At 42.1% G+C, this 18,151-nt stretch overlaps 1 protein-coding gene across 9 annotated transcripts in view; it reads left to right on the top strand.

Moving 5' to 3' along the window:
* The window catches only part of LOC309339744 (uncharacterized protein), a 28,329-nt gene that overhangs the window by 5,875 nt on the left and 4,303 nt on the right, over positions 1-18,151 (top strand). For 2 of the 9 annotated variants that reach the window (XM_081858087.1, XM_081858088.1), the window contains exons 2-10: positions 868-924; positions 3,112-3,213; positions 3,511-4,053; positions 5,279-5,356; positions 8,008-8,115; positions 10,194-10,277; positions 11,373-11,453; positions 14,743-14,856; positions 15,972-16,043. In XM_081858087.1, coding sequence (XP_081714213.1) covers positions 868-924; positions 3,112-3,213; positions 3,511-4,053; positions 5,279-5,356; positions 8,008-8,115; positions 10,194-10,277; positions 11,373-11,453; positions 14,743-14,856; positions 15,972-16,043 — 1,239 coding nt within the window. Of the gene's footprint in view, positions 1-867; positions 925-3,111; positions 3,218-3,510; positions 4,054-5,278; positions 5,357-8,007; positions 8,116-10,193; positions 10,278-11,372; positions 11,454-14,742; positions 14,857-15,971; positions 16,044-18,151 lie in introns of all 9 variants that reach the window. The other 7 variants (XM_081858089.1, XM_081858090.1, XM_081858094.1 and 4 more) reach the window with 5 other exon arrangements.

Below are 18,151 nucleotides of genomic sequence, written 5' to 3'. Positions count from 1 at the left end.
CATTCCAAGCTAGATCATTATAGGGGTGAAATCCTCCATTTGTTTCCACCTTCATGAGTTCAAGAAACCCCCATTGTGAAAAGATTCAAAGGTTAAGTTTGCAATTCTAATTGTCTTTCAGTGTGACTTCTTGACTTTCTCACTCAGTCTTGTCTTTGCTTGTTGCTCAGTTTTGTACTTACTACATAGACCTAATTAATTTAAAATAGTGCCTTGTTGTCTCCTCTCAATACAATTCATACAGGAACTAAGACCCTCCTTGAGAATATGCCGTGTGTCTCTTGAACAGTTTAAGCCAAAAAATAAACATTCTCCTGCTTTTCTAACTTACCTCTTGTTGGCATGGAGCCATAGAAACTTCCCATCCTTTTGTTCTTCTGAGTTGTGTTTGGCTTAGGTCAGGGACAGGCAACCGGTGACCCCTCCAGATATCATTGGATTACATTTCCCATCAGCCCCACCCAACATGGTCAGTGGCCAGAGATTATGGGAGTTGCAGTCCAGCAGCATCTGCTTCAAACCTGAGACCTTAGAAAACTTGCCTCAGCCTCTGAATTTGGACTAGGATTATACCGTGCCAGTTCAATTTCAGCACTTTACAGTGGCATGGAAAAAGTAGTTCAGTTGTAGACTGAATGTGTGAAGAAGCTGATTTAGGATGTGTTCAGTATCTACACAAATTTGTTCAGTTTGCTTTCATCATTTTGAAATCCGGCCCAAAAGAATTGATCCTATGCTCACTGACTTTGGTAGGTGTATCCTAAAGGTGTTCATGATAACTGATGAGAAGATGGGCAATTTCAAAAGAACTCTGGCATGTAGTCTTTATAACTGATGTCATTGTGAAATTGTTTATTTTTTTTGCAGATGTAAACAGTTCAATAAATTCAAAAAATAATCTTAAAGAAATTATTAAATTACTTGGTAAGTAGCAGCTCTCTATCACGTGTTATATTCCCATGTGAATAACATATAAATAAGCATTACATATCAATGCACAAAGATGTACAAAATGTTAATCTCTGTATTTCCAGTGAAACTCTAGCCCACCACATACAAGCTGAAAAGTAGGGCTCAAAACTTGACATAAATGCGAAATAATCTGAAAATAGTTATCTGTGTATTAGAGTGTTTTTCACAGTATGCATTTATGTTGGCTCCTTATTATTTGTCTTTGGGTTTGTTTGTTTGTTTGTTTGTTTGTTTGTTTGTTTGCTTGCATACCTGCCCCCCAACCGCCCCCCCGTTTTCTAGGCATGCTTTTGGAGGGGGAATGGATGGGCTCACAAAGTGCTACGAATTGCAATGGCTGTGTGGAAGCTCCAAGTTCAGAGGCAGTGTATCACTGAATTACAGTGGCAGGGGAGCAACCATGGGGAAAGGCCATTGCCTTCTAGTGGTGCAGCAATAAAACTGATAACCACAATTGCAAAGCTAAGCAGGGTCCAACATGGTTTCAAATTGGATGGGGAACCATGTGTTGAGATTCAGGAGTTGGACTAGATGACCCTCGGGGTCCCTCCCAACTAGAATTGTATGATTCACTCCCTATTTGTGGGCTTCCCATAGGAATATGAATGACTACCGTGCAAAACAGGAATGCTGGACAAGATAGAACTTTGTTCTGATCCAGCAAGATTTTCCTTGTGTTCTTAGCCTCCTCCATATCTTCTCCTCTCTATTCCTCTTCCAGAAACCTAATTTTACAAAGCCCTTCCTGGACCACAATTGAGCATCACATTTTGTATGCATGTTCTGGTCCCTTTTGTGCCTTCCTGGTGTCCATGCTTGCCATTTCTTTGCCAGACCATATTTTAAGATGTTTGTGCTGTGCACTGTGTGGCTAAGCCACATGTTACTGTAGTCACATGGCAAATTGCCACACACATTTCTACTGTCCAGTTTAGCTTGCCTCATGGCTCCTCCCAATTATTTATTCGATTTATCAAAAGATCCCACAGCACAGTGTACAACATTGAGAACACATTTTAAGGAGCACAATAATTCAAATGACTGAGTTGTTTCGCTTATAAATTACAAGAAATTGTGGGCAAGCTTCCACGCCAGCTGCGGATGCCTCTACAAAAGTCAGCCACTTGCAACAAAAGTCTGCAGCCAGATGGTAGAAGTCACGAGTGGATATTATAATGCCTAGACTGACTTCCACTTAACTTGAATCCTTGGCATATTTATACAGAAGTGAGCTGCGTTGAGCTTAGTAGAACTGGAGTCTAAATAAATACATTTAGGACTGAGCTGCGACTATTAAACTCCATAGGAAGGAACCATGTCATGTGTGCGCACTGCACAGTGTATCGGCTTGCTGTCATTAAACAATTGTTGTTATTTCTGCTACCCTCTTTTAAATACTACAAAAGCTTGCCATTTGCTGTTAAAGCTGTTTCTCACGTAGTGTAATTCAGTGACAATCGTTAATGGTACTTATGTAGTACTTTTTTTTTTAAGTGTTCAGAGTACTTCACATACATTATCTGAAAGTTCCTTATAACAAGTGTGGGGAACCACATTCCTCACAAGGGCAACCTTCTGGGGACTGTTTGCCACTGGTGTGGAAAATGGAAACATGGGTGGAGAAATGCAAATTACGTTTACCTTTTGTCCAGGAGTCTATACACCAGCCACACAAGAGTCAGAGGTTTCTGCATTCATATATATCTCCATTCCTCGTCCAGGCATTTCTTACAGGTCCAAGGACACATCCCTGCCAGGAAAAGGCAATCAAGGAAGGAATGCAGTACAGCTGGTTAGGCACATGATCTGGGGATGGGTGTATCCTGGGAAGAATCCTGAAGGCCAGATAGGCAGGCCTGGAGAACCCAATATGACCCCTGGGCCTCATCTTCCCCTTCCGTGCCTTGTAAGATAGGGTTGCTGCAAATTAAGTCAAGGGCAGGAAAGGCTCAAGCGACATAGCTTACCTACAGCCATCATGTGAGTTCATGGCTGATTAAAAAGATTGGAAAGATTGGAGATTTTCTGGCTCGCAGTTACCTACACCGCACAACAGTTTTAAAAGTTTGGGGTTTTGTTTTGTTTTTTTTGGTTAGGATATTGTCACATGTATATTCATGCAGATTATTTTATTTGCAGATCACCGAATCCAAGTTCTGCACCAAAAGAATTTGATGCATGAACATGAACCCTCAGAGAAACAGCACAGATCATTAACTGTACACTTGAATGTGGTCAAAGGCAGGTGGTTCCCTGTTGTTGGATTTTGTGTTTACTAACCTTCCTATGGAGAAGGCCAGCATTTAATCTCAGTAACACTCAGCCACTACTTTCACCGTTAATCTACAACACATTAACTGGGATACCTATCCCTTTTAATCTGGAGGAACAAGATTTATGATTCTCAGCAAATTTGCTCGGTGTCATAGTCCCAAGGGATGTTGTGTGAAAAGTGTGTGGTTGTGTAGTCTGCGTGGCTGTTTTGTAGTACAGAATATCCTGCATAAAAATGTTAACATATCAACTATATTGTTTCAGGATCCTCTGTAAAAGTGAAGGCAACTCCTAGTAGTCTAACAACACAAGAAATCCCTTTTCCCAATAGCTATACAGTACTGATTGGTTACAAGCTGCACAAGATTTCCCCAAATATCCTTGTGGACACACCAGTGAAACCTAATAAAGTGAAGGGTGCAGGAACCGAAGAAGAATTAACTTTGCTTCCTGGCTTGAAACAGGACAATAATGCTGATAATAATGCTGGCAGATCAGTAAGAGCAACTAATATCACTGTAAGATTCCTTTCCGCTGACAATTCAAGCAGAACTGAGATTGACATTTACAATTTAAAAGATTCAAGAGAAGTCCCTGAAATTCATGTTGTAGCCAGCAACATTATGAACCAAGGCATTAAAACTGATACAGTAGTATTAAAAGGCAATGGTTTGCAAGTGGTAGTAAACAGTTCAGTGGATAATAATGTGAAGCATATTCCTGAAAAAGGGAGAAGAACAGCCCTGATATTACCTGATCATGGAAAGACCACTGCAGATGGCAGTAAAAGAGACCATCCTTTCACAGGTAAAAGACAGTATTTTTCCTTTCAGTGAGATGTAGGGGTTCACCCTGAAACAAATTTTCATACTGTTGTGTCAGTATATTGTTGTCACCATAGAATTTGCAGAACAATTATGTACCCTAATGAAATTAAGTGAAATGCAATTAGTCACGTGTGCTATACTTTTATGTCACCTCTAATATGAACAACATATGTCTGTTCTTGTGTCATTCTTTCTTTTTAACAACAATCTTGTGGTGATTTTAGGCCAAGAGGTTGAATTGACTGATGCCCTTTTGTCTATGCAGTAGATAGGAATGGCTCGTGATATTCAACGTTACAAGTCCACAGTATTTCAATTCTCTAAAACCAGCATCTCACAGGACCGCACATGAAAAAGCTCTCACCTTTATTAGAGAGAATAGTGACTAAGGGTGAGCTGCAAACCAATAAATCCCAAACCAAAATCTCACCTCAGCCATGAGCTCACTTGGTGATCCTAAATAGTGTGGTGATTAAAGGAATACTTGCCTACTTTACAGGGCTATTGTAAGGATTACAGAGATAATGTATGTGAAGATTTGAACACTTGAAATAGCTTTGCATAAATTGTAAGATTGTTATTATATATGGCAGGTGTGCAATACTATCCTGAGAATTCTGCAACCCTAATCAGCATTGCTTAGAAGTATATTCCATCCCTTGGAATGGGACTTACGTTGTACTGGTAGTGTGGTTGTTACCGGGAACGTAAAATGAATAGGAAGCCATCTGTGTAAAGGAACTACCACTTAGTTTACTGTTGTTGTTTTTGGAGTGCTTGGTGTGCTTATGATCTCCTAAACCGTATCAGGAAAACTTTCACACAAATGGCTTTCTATGGGGTTTGGAGCCCATGTGGTTTGGTTCAGTGGGGCTTACTTTCAAGTAAGTAAGTGTGTATAGAATTGCAGCCTGAAAGTCATAGCTAAATCAACACCTGATACAGGAACTTACACTTGTGTCTAATCAACACACCAGGGTTCATAACTCTTCTCATGCAGTCAGTACCTGTGGAGGGCTTAGGAATATTTTGAATATGCTTTGTCCTTGGGCCTGGATACTGTGTAGACCCAGAAATAATTCCTGTGTATAATGTGACTTGAAATGTGTGCTGCTGCGCTTTTTATAATGTGTGAAGAGTCTAAGCAGGCAAGACTGAATCCTGTCCCCTCTATTTTAAGAAACTTGCTATATGTGTATTTACAGCTTTCAAGCTAGTAAAAGCTGCCCACTTGGAAAAACCTGCAAGCCAGTCTCTGGTTTATGAAGATATTAACCGAAAAGGTTAGCAAATACGTATGTTTCTCCCTCCACCCAATTCAAGGTTGTTGTTTTTAATATGAGTATGAAACTTGGCAGTGTGCGCACAGAATTCCAGATACTTTTTATAACTTCGCTGTTGAGGGGGCAGATGTCTGTATGAATCCTCTTGGCGCTAGTGGTGCTGGCTCCCACATTTAAGTCAGAGGCAAAACTTCCTTGACCAGGAGTTCCTTGTGCACATGAGAGTGCACCACAAAGTTTTTTGATCAGAGCTGCTTTCCCATGATTTACCTTACTATATGAAAGGGATTTTTGAACATCACATATGTTCCCGCTCTGGGACTGTTTTGTGAACGGCAGGCTTATAAATACTGCAAATAATGGTTTCAAGTGTAAAAACAACAACTTGTTACCCAGTGCTGGAAATCTAGTTATACCTGCTGTTAACTTTGCAGGTGCAATTGCTCCCTTGCCACTCCAACCCCTGTCTCACTATTAAGGAACTTTCCTCTTCTGTTTCCAGATAATGTAGTTTTAGCCTTGGTTACACCAGTACTTTGGGTGACTACATTATTACTGCATCTCAAGGGTGGAGTATCTCTTATGTGCTAACACACCAGGAATTGAAAGTTTTAAATGTTGGATTTATTTTTGCAAGAAGGCATAATAGCTTGAATTAAAGGTCAAATTTGACAGGCTATGGGTCCTCCTGCAAAGAACGCACTCGATAATCTGCATTATATTGTCCCATCTGGAAGAAATGTGACAGACAAATTTAACTGATAGATCAATTTTATGATGGTAGAATTGTCCTATTAAAACTATGACATCAAATAGATTTGAGCTTTCAGACAGCGATACTACTAAGGAACCAAAGAACTTATCAGTTTAAACTATTTTAGCCTTTTAGCTCAAGTAGTATGTGAGATGCAGAGCTAGAATGAACATTGCTTATAGCTGCTTATAGTTTAAGCAAAACTGGAGGCATTTTTGTGCAACTCTCGAGACTCACTTCCCATGTTAGGATTTTTCTACACTCAAGTGTTCAAAGAACAGCCTGAGACTGTTTGCAAGAGGGCTTTCAAACAGCCCCATTGTGTGCTTTCATGTCCCAACAATGATTGACAGGTGGGCAGCCCCACCCACCTGCTAGATTTCTCCCTCCAAGGGTGGAGATATAAGGATCTGGCCTTTCACAAACATTATAGAAAAAGAATTGGAAATATTTGTCTGCCTGTGGTGCCATTGAGTGAAAACTGTATAGAAGCATAGTATGTTCACACTTCTGCCAAAATATGTACAGGCAATCTTTGTTTTGGGTGGTTTGGGCTGCCCCCCCACATGTCGGTGGAGGACGCATAAGCTTGCTCCACCCCATTCCACCCCCACCCCATTCAATCCTTTTTTGTGACATTTTTGTGATGTTTGGGGGCTCCTTCTGGGTTCGGCGCCATGTATGTTCATGCGATCACAATCATTTGGATGTGCTTTAAACAGGAGTTGCTTGTATAGTGAATGCATGATGGGATAGTAGAATTATTGGCCCCCATTCCACTCCACCGTTGAAAATCCATAGTAAATGCAAACAGGGGCTTCCACATACATTCACTACGGAAGGAGGAAGGGAAGGGGAAGGATTTCTTGGACTGGGACAATGTGTGGATACGCTAACACTCGACTTGCACGCAGTGCTATTTTTCCAGAAAAAGAGGTGCCAGAACTCACCATGGACACCTCCCTTGTTCTCTTAAAATGACAATGGCGCCCACCTGGGAGATGTCGGAACTGAGTTTCGGGAAATTCTGCCTGGGGAAAAAAGCCCTGCTTGCATGGTAGTGGCACACAATTCCACTGTCCTGTGGTGCATTCAGTATTTATATAAATGACTAGGACCCTGCAGTCATGCAATCACTCATAGCCATGGTTCCATTTTCTCTCCAGTAAGGGAGCTAGTAGTAGAACTAACATTTTTTCAGAACTAAAAATGGTATTGTGTGTTGAGCTGTCAGCAGCAAAATGCTTCTGACATTTCTCTGGAATTGATTCCACCTTCTCTGAGAGCTCCACACTGTCAAGCTGATCAAGTTTATATTTCATTATGCAGTGTGTATTTCAGCCTAGCAGTTAGTCAGTTGCCCAGGCCAAGTTACACTTCTCTTATCATTTCAAACCTTCAGACAACCCTGTGACACATAAGTACATGTAAGAGAACTGGCAGTATTTCTTTGTGAGCTGGTAAACCTAATATATTTCTTTTGCTGAATGATTTTGCTCTTACAGAAAATTCATACATAGGAGCAACAGAATACCTTTGCTCATAGTTATTATTCTATGTAGCTTTCTTATCCATTGTCTTGCAGATAATCACTGCAGAGGTCATCCACAGGGCTGTTGTAGTCTAGTTACGGTTTGCAAACATATTGTTCAAAAACTGTGCATTGCAACAATGGGGATAAGGATCACAATAAAATAAGTACCTATAATTGCAGGATGTTTTGTTTTTGAAGTTTTGTGTTTTGTTTTCGAAGTGCCTGAATCTTTGGCATATCAGTTGTTGCTGTTAATTCAACCTCTACCACCACTGAAGAGCAAATTACAAGATTTTGTTGGATAGTTTTGCATTAGATAGCTTTGCATTATCAAAACCAGTCAGGTTTTTTTGTAACTTGCAGCAACAAGTGCACTCAAAGATGAAGGTTCACAAAGCATAATGACAACAAAAACAGAAACTTCTGTAGAAGAACTAGAAAATATACTAACTGATCTGAAGATGGAAAGGGGTATGTATTTTTTGCCTTCCGTTACTTTAAAAAACTTCTTTCTAAAATTAGAGATTAGCAGAGCTTTGATAAAATTGTACTAATGTATTTCAAATTGGTTTCCCAAAGCATTCTTATAAGAATCTCATTATAGAAATAGAGCTGTGGACTCGTTGACATTATTGATTTCACTCTGAACAATTTGGGGGATATTGTTGTTATTAGCATTACAGTCTTGGTCTGCTCAGATAAAAAAAATTTTTTTGGGGGGAGGACATGGTATCACACCTCCAAAACTTGACTGATGAGATAAATCATTACTTATAAAAATATTATTAATAATAATTACATTTCTATATAGTCATACCTTGGTTCTTGAACGGAATCTGTTCTGGAAGTCCGTTCGACTTCTGAAAACGTAAAAAAACTAAGGCGCGGCTTCCAATTGGCTGCAGGAGCTTTCTACACTCAACTGGAAGCCGCGGAAGCCACGTCGGACATTCGGGTTCCAAAGAACGTTCACAAACCGGAACACTCACTTCCAGGTTTGCGGCATTCGGGAGCCAAAATGTTCGAGTTGCAAGGCGTTGGACAACCAAGGTATGACTGTATTGCCCTTTATCTAATGACCACAGGGCCTGAGCTGTTTAAGGCTTTATAGGGCAAAACCAGCACTCTGAATTGGGCCCAGAAACTAATTGGCAGCCAGTAGAGTCGTGCCAGGATTGGCATTATATGCTCAACCCATTTTGCCCCGGTGAGCAACCTGGCTGCTGAATTCTGCACCAGCTGAAGTCTCCAAACCATCTGTAGAGTCAGCCCCATGTGTGGCACGTTGCAGTAATCTAACGTAGAGGTTAGATTAATCCAGAAAACTCGGAAATAAATACTGCTTTCTTGAACATAGATGCTGACTTATCAGTCCCCTTCATGTGTTGCTTAAAAGTTAAGACAGTAAGCTTATGTAATGGGCTTTAGGCCTCAATTTCTAGTTTACTTTGTACAGGCAGAGCAACCCTATGTTCCTGGCCACAGCTACTGCTGTATGCACAGCCCTTCCAAGAGGCACTGGCTAATGCAGATGATGTTGGGGCAATTTTCTCCACTTTCCCCATTATTGTTCTTTTATATTTTTCTTCCCATTGACTGCAGCAACACTTAACAGGTGCTGCTGCATATTTTTCCAGTCTGTTTGGGGAATAAGGAGGCTTTTGATCTTCTGGATCAATGGCTCTCTCTCTCTCACACACACACGCCTCAAATGCCTTGTTCCTGACCCCTCTGTGTGCAGACAGCCATTAGTGGATCAGCAGTAGCAGCAGAGCTTTCTGCCGTCACACCAGAAAGACCTCTGACCAGGGACAAGGAAGTCCATAGTATGCTATACACCAGGTGTGGGAAACCATTGGCCATACTTTCTGGGGCTGATGGCAGTTGTCACTCCACAACATCTGGATCACCAAGGGCCCCTACTCTGCTGCAGACCCCCGGTTGCCTTCCCAGGAACTCCCTTATGCTGCAATCTTATACACACTTGGTAGGAACTAAGCCTCATTAAACTCAGTGGGATTTACTTCTAAGCAAACATGTTTATGATTGCACTGCTAATCTCTTCTGTCCACACAACCCCATAATGAAGCATCGTAATTTGGCACTTGCCTAAACCAAAGGGAAGGAGATGATCAATTACATCAGGGGGGGAAATTTAGTGATGGAAAATTATGCCTGATTGTGACTTGTCAAAGGCTAGAACTTGGCAAGTTAAGCTTCATGAATGAGCAGGAATTCAAATCTAGGTTTTCCTTCTTTAAAGCTGTTGTGTCAGGGATGGGGAACTACTGGCTGCCCAGATGTTGCTGGACTACAGCTCCCCTAATTCGTGGCCATTGGGCCAGGGAGACCGAATCCAGCAACAATTGGAGGGCCACCACATCCCTGCTTTAGAACCTCTGGTTGAACAGGCAACAGGTATAGTTCTGGCATACTCATTTAAGATTGGTTCCAGTTGATTTGTGTGCAACTAATTATTTGCCTTCTCACTGAGCCTTCCCAGTGTAGCAATGACAATTAATTCAATTGTTGATATTTTTGGAAAACAGTGAAGCAAGAGACTCCATCCACTAATGAGAAATTGCAGTCTTCAGTAATGGAAGATATTCTTCAGGATTTACAGGAACATCTAGGTAACTCTTATTGTTTCACTGAATTGTACAGACTGCTGTACGTATTAATGAGGTAATCATAGCAATGAGGATGTACCATGTTGCATACGGTATTAAGGGCTATTGATATGTGGGAGGAAATAAAATCAGCAAGGCCGGTAGGCCTACTACTACTGTTGAAATGAGGATGCTGTAGTCATCATTGGTTTATTCCCTGTCCAGATACCAAAAATTCTGAAGAGGTGGAATAATGCTAAATTCTAAAATTGCTCACTTGTTAAAAATAGGCAGCATAGGGGAGTTTCATAATTGTGGAGTCAGATATTCCCCTAAATATGATTGAGTTCAGATTTACTCCTGAATGTAATTTAGTTTTATTTGTCAAATAAAATATGCTTTGCCTTCTTAGATTCTGTATTAATTGTGTATAATCATTTTCACTTAATGGGAAATGAGTATGTAGGGACAGAGGTTTTTGTTTTACATGTCTGTGTTTTACTGAAAGCAAATATCTGAACTCAAGCATTGTATTTATTTATTTATTACTAGAATTTATAAACAGCTTTTCACCACAGTTGTGGTTCCAAAGTGTTGCACAATATAATAATAAAGTAGTACAAACATTTAAAACTCAAAAACCAAGTGAAAAAAAAATCATAAACTTAGAACAATACAACAACATCAATACTTTATTGTTGTTCAAAGACCCATAGAATAACAATACTGTAAGGCCAACAAAGCTAAGATCCAATAGATTTGATCAGGTTCTCCAAAAAGCCTGGGAGAAATGTTTTAATTAATTGATGGAGGCCCATCAATGATGTTGCCATCTGTGCTTCAAGGGGGCTGGGAGAGTTCAAGGATTGGGTTGCTACATACTGAGAAGGCTGACTAGTTGAGACCAATTAGCCAACACCCCAGTTTGGGGTCCTTTGCAGTTATTAAAGCTTAAAATGCTCATATTAGCAAATGGCTGATTGTTAAATTAATTGGCTATTTAACATAAATGGAAAAGAGGCACACGGCAGTGTCCCTTTTGCCTGCCATGCCCTATGTCACAAGTTTTCTAGTGCAATTCTTTTAAGTTACCATTTCATCTTTTGTGAAAAACTGAAGTTCGTAGGCCTTCCACCAGTGACAGCGAGGAACCAATGCTGATGGACAATATTTATTCATCAAACGAACTTGAAGACCCAGGTAAATCTTGGTTTGGAGTGCATCAGAATTACTATGGGGTTGTGGTGTTCATCCTGCTTTCAGGCCAAGGGAGCCGGTGTTTGTCCACAAACAGCTTTCCGGGTCATGTGGCCAGCATGACAGCTTTCCGGGTCATGTGGCCAGCGCAACAGAAACCAGAGCGCATGGAAACACCGTTTACCTTCTTGCCACAGCAGTACCTATTTATCTACTTGCACTAGTGTGCTTTCAAACTGCTAGGTTGGCAGGAGTTGGAACAGAGCAACAGGAGCTCACTCCACTGTGGGGATTCGAACTGCCAACTTTCCGATCGGCAAGCCCATGAGGCTCAGTGGTTTAGCCCACAACGCCACTTGCGTTGTGTTAATTAATAACATTTTAAGTGCAGAACATTGCTCCCACATTTATTCTATAAAAAGAAAGAGAACTAATTTCCCTCCATTTGCAGCCCTGATTTGTATTAGGAACCTTGTTATATGCGCCCAAAGGTGCTGCCACCCTCCCAACCCATATTGGAATCCCAGCTGGGGCAAAGCTATAAAAACTTGACCTCATTCCAATACCAGGGTCATGATCTAGAACTGGGGACCGCATGTTGGTTATTTGTACAATAAACATCCTGCATGTAGAGGCAAAGTATCACAAGTAGTTTGGCCTTAAGAATGTCTTTTGGTGGGCATATTTTTACTGAGTAACTCCAGGTGGGGATTGCACACTCCTATGTGTGTTTAACAGTACATCAGATCAGGTTAGTGGAGTCAGAATGAACATCATATACATTGGATACAGGGGTGTGTATCAGTCCTCAAGTTGCCATTGCTTTTTTGGCACAACTAAGGGCACAATCCAAACTCCCAGCTGACTCCGCCAGCACTCTGCAGAGTCAGGAACATCTCTGCTCAATCCAGTCCTAGACAACCTGGCATAAGGGGGTTGGGTTGCCCTGTAAATAGAATTTTGCATTCTCTGGGCATCATTGGTTACACTTACGTTTAAATATTTCAAACCCTATGCCAGAAACTCAGGATTGGTAATATATATATATATTTCATAGAATCATAGAATCATAGAGTTGGAAGAGACCACAAGGGCCATCGAGTCCAACCCCCTGCCAAGCAGGAAACACTATCAGAGCACTCCTGACATATGGTTGCTTAAAACTTTCCCAAGGAGGCTTTGCTGGTCTGCACAGAGTAAAAATCCTTATTGAATTAGCAGAGAAAGGGAAAAAGAGACCAAGTACCAAAAGTGTATCCTTTCTGTCAGATATCATCTCAGTTTCGGTATTCAGTGGTTGTGAACCAATGATTTACATAGGCAGCAGTATACACAAACCATGTTGCCAAGTTAGGGTATCTGGAAAAGTGTGCATGCACACAAAAGCTTATACCAAGAACAAACTTAGTTGGTCTCTAAGGTGCTACTGGGCAATTATATATATATATATTTCATGTTGCCAGATGACTGCCTGCACTGTCCGTTTTGAGACTGGGAAAGCTTGAGTGCCCCACATTCCAGAAAGGTGGTGTCAGAGCCGCCCCTAGGTCCCAGCTCACAAAGGACCAACGCCTGGCTGTAGTTATGTACAAAAGTCTTTATTGAAGTTCAGTTTCCATTTCAAAGCCGCAGCGTGCAACTCTACGTCTTAAAGCCTAGACCGGCGAAGTTCCGTCTGACTCTCCTCCCCTTCCACACCAGTTTAAGACTCTAGCCTTGCTCCACCTCTTCCTTAGCTCCTTCCTCCTCTGGGCCCTCCTGCCCGCTGGGGTTTCATCCTTTCTGGACTCTTCTGACGCTGACCCCCCTGATTCTTGCCCCTCCTTCCGGCGGGCTTTAGGACCTGGTTCCCTATCCGGGCTACCTGCTGTGCCGCTCGCCTGTACATTTGAACTTGGCGCGTGCGCCCAGCCGGCAACCTTCCTCTTGACCGTTCCCTCGCTCTCCGATGGAGGCGTGGCCAACCCTGACTCATCTTCTCTCGCTGGTGGTGAATACACTGGCCCTGATACCTGGGACTCCTCCCCCCCACTACGCTCTGGTGGGGAAGCTGGTCCTGATTTCCAACTGCTGCTCTGGGAGTCCCCGCTGGCCCCTTGCTTCTGGGGTGTCCCCCTTGGGACCCCCCTTGCCCTGGCCATCGGCGCCCCCTTCTGTGAATCTTCCGATTCGCTGGAGAGGCTCATGGAATCTCTCGGGCTACTGTCATCTTCTCCTACGCTGCCCTCGGATTGCTCCCCCTCGCTCTCCATCTCCTCCCCTCCCTGCGCTCTCGCTGCGTCCCTGACAGGTGGCAATTGCTATCAAAGCTGAGGACGTTTGGAAGGGTGCAAGTGTCAAATAATAAAAGAAAAATTACATGTTCAGTGCTGCTGTTGCCCTTCTGCTGGACAGCTTCAATCAAAGAGGGGTGTGTCCCTTTGCCAGAAAGGCAGGCCACTTGGAAAAGACTCCTCCTTGTCTAAGGTTAAGCAGATGAGTACATTTGTAGATGCCTCTGGTCACTGTGACCTCAAAGGCATCGAGGGCACACTGCAACTTGCCAAGGCTACTTGAAATCATCTTGCTAGGTGGGGGGAAACGAATTCCATTTTCCCAGCAGTAAAATGTTTACGTTGAGTGCTGGGAAGATGTGGCATCTCCCCAAAAGGGATACCGTACTTTTTCGTGTATAAGATGAGGGTTCCCAAAAATAGGGGGCGTCTTATGCACGGGGGTGTGTTATACATGGAAAAATACAGTACTTTCTTCAAGGGGAAACTGGAACTTGTACAACAAATGAACAATAGATGTACATTATTCATATAGAAGGGCCTTCTCCCATGCAGGCTGCACAAATCTTTTGGCTTTTTCCTTACTGCACAAAATCTGATGGAAAAAAAGAATCACAAAAGTTTTCTGGATGCATTTCCAGAATGTATCCAAAGCCAACAGGCAGCCTGTCTTTCAGACTTACACTACTGAGTAATAGCTGCTTGCAACAATTTTGCAAGCTATATATGCTATAAGCTACTGTGGCAATCATATTTGCCATAGATGTTCCACCTAACAAAAATAATGCATTTTCACAATACATCTGACTGCTTGGAAAACATACCTTTTTGAGATATGTAGCCTATATACAAAACAAAACAAAAACAGCAAATGTGCATTCATTTAACAAAGAACCAGTTGTGCAGACAGGCCCCTAATATTATATTTCTTTTTGTACCAGTACTGCTATAATAGCATTGGGATCCACATTTGTTTTGTGGCATGGTCGCTGAATAAATCTAATTGTTTCTTGCTGCAGAAGAAGCAGGTTACAGTGAAGAGAACCACAACATGATGACAGCGCCTGTCCCAGAAGAGGCAGATTTTCTGCCGTACACAGACGAACCACCACTCGAAGCAATCTCTGTCCCAAGTAAAGTCGTTAAACGGTTATCCATGCAATCTTACATTATTATCAGCAGTAATGGCCACCCCATTGCTCTCCAGCCACAACTATTCCCGCATGCTTGGAGCAATCTAGTTTTGCTCGTGCAAGCCAGATCAGTGAAAATCGAGCTGTAGTGCATTTAGAATGTCATGAGCCAAGGTTGGAACATGGGGTTAAAGGTAAAGGGACCCCTGAGCATTTGGTCCAGTCGTGGCCGACTCATCTCGCTGTATTGGCCGAGGGAACTGGCGTACAGCTTCCGGGTCATGTGGCCAGCATGACTAAGCCGCTTCTGGCGAACCAGAGCAGCGCACGGAAACACCGTTTACCTATTTACTTGCACTTTGACGTGCTTTCGAACTGCTAGGTTGGCAGGAGCAGGGACCGAACAACGGGAGCTCACCCTGTGGCAGAGATTCGAACCGCCGACCTTCTGATCGGCAAGTCCAAGGCTCTGTGGTTTAACCCACAGCACCACCCATGTCCCGGAACATGGGATTACAATCACACAAATGAAGTGTAGGAGAGGAAGATCCAGCCAGTTTGACATTGACTGTAAGAGGTCAGCAGTAGCAAGGGAGACGGAACAGGAATAAACCACCAACTCTTCCCTTTCCCCCAACCCAACACACCCTAGCAAGCATCAGCTACAAGCAAGACAACTGGCCATCTTTCTGCACTAGACAGTGAATATTCATGGCCAGAGAGCGTGTGTGCAGATAAGTAGCCTGAGGCTGTTCCCATGATTCTCTGGACTGGAGAAACCTATGCAATATATCAGCTATCATCCCACCCAGAGCTACAGGAAAGTCCATCTACCTTTGCTGCATGATTCTTTAGTTTAAGTTTGTTTGTTTGTTTGCCAACTCTTGCAGCTCAGTGCAGCTCACAATGTAAAAAACAAGGTATAAATAAAATTTGCAAAGCAAAACAATAAAGCCAGCTATAGAATAGTTCAGAAAGAAAATAATTACTGCTCCATAGCTGCACGTTTTATTTGAAAGTTCTTAGAATTTTTAGACATTTTCACTACAAGTCAACAGCGAGCAGAAACACACTGTGTTTTGTTGCTATTCACCTTTTGCTTTGTTTTTTTACAGATTTGGTTACTGAAGTGACAAATGAACATATGAATAATGCCCAAAGATATGAATTCTTTGAGAAATATGAAGGTAAATATGAACTACTTAAATGGAAGTAAAACAACCCATTAAGATTTTGGGTAAGGTAGGATTAACAGCTTGCTTTTCCCTGCTCATCTTCCTGTAATGTGCTGTAGTTTTGTGAAAGCGAGCATTACCTAATACATCAGGGGTATAATTTCAGCTCTGTTGTCCTGTGTTTATTGACTTAGCAAACTACTGCTATCCCCATTCTATTTTTAAACACTTGATTTATGCCTTTCAGTTGGGTTTATTCAGCTAAAACACATTTTGTGTGTATTCAGCTGAAAGAGAGCAAACATTTTTCTCTTCCTGTGTCAAATTGTTTGCCTAGACCTCAATTAGAAAATTAACAGGGCAGATTTTTGTTGTTGGGTTCCTTAAGCCACAGTTTAAACCTGTAATAAAGTAAGACACATAAATCAGAGCTGTGGAAAACAACAAATAGGTACTGCTTCATTTGTTTACTTCATTTAATTCTGAAAACCAGCTGCAAAGCTGCAGTTTCAAAATTCATCACACAAGGCAAAAACAAATGATGTGAACATTTATAATGGAGCACTGAAACTCAGTCCTTAGAATCACTTGTCAGCAGAACTTGATGCAGTAGACAAAGGAACAGTTACATCGAATAATGTATTGCTGTACTAAAGGCTAATGAAAAACACCAAAGAAGCCACCTTGTCCACACCCTCGTTAAGCTCAAAGTATGCGGATTAAGATGACTTAGTCACAGCAGAAACATTTCATCTTTGTAGTCAGCCCCTAGTGAAAATAGAGATTTTTAATGGCATTAGTGTTTTTATCATGAGGTAAAAGCTACAAACCCCAGTGTAAATGCTGGATTTTGGATGCCAGAGCAATGCGGCTGCACCATTCAAAGGCTTAAGGACTGCCAGGTTTAGGGGCACTGCTCCTGCGTGCCAGATTTAGTGGAATATATGCCCAGCTTTTGTGTGTGCTGATTTCTCTGGGCTTCTGTAGCTTGGGTCTGAAGCCAAGGAAGTACTGGCAGAGTCTCCAAATCCAAGATCAAGCTCGAGTCCCTTGGCTCTGCGGCAGTCAGGCCTGGAAGTATGGTGGAGTCAGCACACACAGCCCTTAGGGAACAGAGACATATCTCCGAACTGCCTCAGTCCTAAATACTAAACAGGATCCCAATTGGTTTCTGGAAGGGGAAACGTCACTTTTATACCCCAGACAGATGGGATAAAACTGAACACGGTGAAATTGGATTGTGGAAAATAAATTTCATCCCCCCCCTCCATTCTGCTTGCATCTTAAAAAAAAAAAAACAGGAGTGACAAAAGGACAAATAGATAACAAGATTGTAAACCAGCAATCTTGCATCACCTAGTGGCATTGCTGAAGAAAAAATAAATAAATCTGGTAGCACAGAAGCATTGCGGAGTTGCTTTTGTGGAAGTGGCAAAGAGGTGATGGAGCATATAGCCCTAGCATACAACTCAAAGGGTTTTAACCTACATCTAGCTCTCATTCATATTTGCACCATAATGGAAAGTATTTAAAAAGGTAGGAATGGGAAAGTGGTTTGGCTGGATTGTGAGAAGCAGGCGCGCTATGATGGTAATTTGCTCTGCCACCAGAGTGCCATTACAGCTGGTATAGGCATCAGCCTTATAAGCAGTGCTGTCAAATAGTTTTTACTTCATACAGGCTGCAGATAGGGCAGCTTTGGATATTTCGAGCAAGCAGTGCCAGCCACCTGCACTGTCTTTTCTATAGTAGTCAACAGCAGTGCTTGATTGCATTGTCTGGAAAAAAATAATGATGCTCTTGCACAGGAAAGGCATGTAGCCTGCATTTGCACCTGCAACCTGTGCGACTTTGCTGTGCAACATGACCTTTGAACATTACAAAGGCACTATCAGCTGTCAAAGGGATTGGAACTCTTAAACAACACTTCTTAAACAGCTTGCACAGCATAGAGTTAAAAAGATTGTAAGGGAATTTGAAACCACAGTGTGGAGTGTCACCAAAATCAGGAGATGCAAAATTTAGGAGTAGGTCAATTGCCTGTTCTGGATGGTGTTGCCCTTACTCGGAAGAGCAGGCTGATACCCCTTGATCCATCTAGTGGTTCGAGTGACCTGCAG

The sequence above is a fragment of the Podarcis erhardii genome (genome assembly GCF_964252035.2).
Source record: "Podarcis erhardii genome assembly, chromosome: 4".
NCBI classification, from domain to species: Eukaryota; Metazoa; Chordata; class Lepidosauria; order Squamata; family Lacertidae; genus Podarcis; species Podarcis erhardii.
The sequence above is the reverse complement of the archived record's forward strand: the minus strand, read 5'-3'. Positions and strand labels throughout refer to the sequence as shown.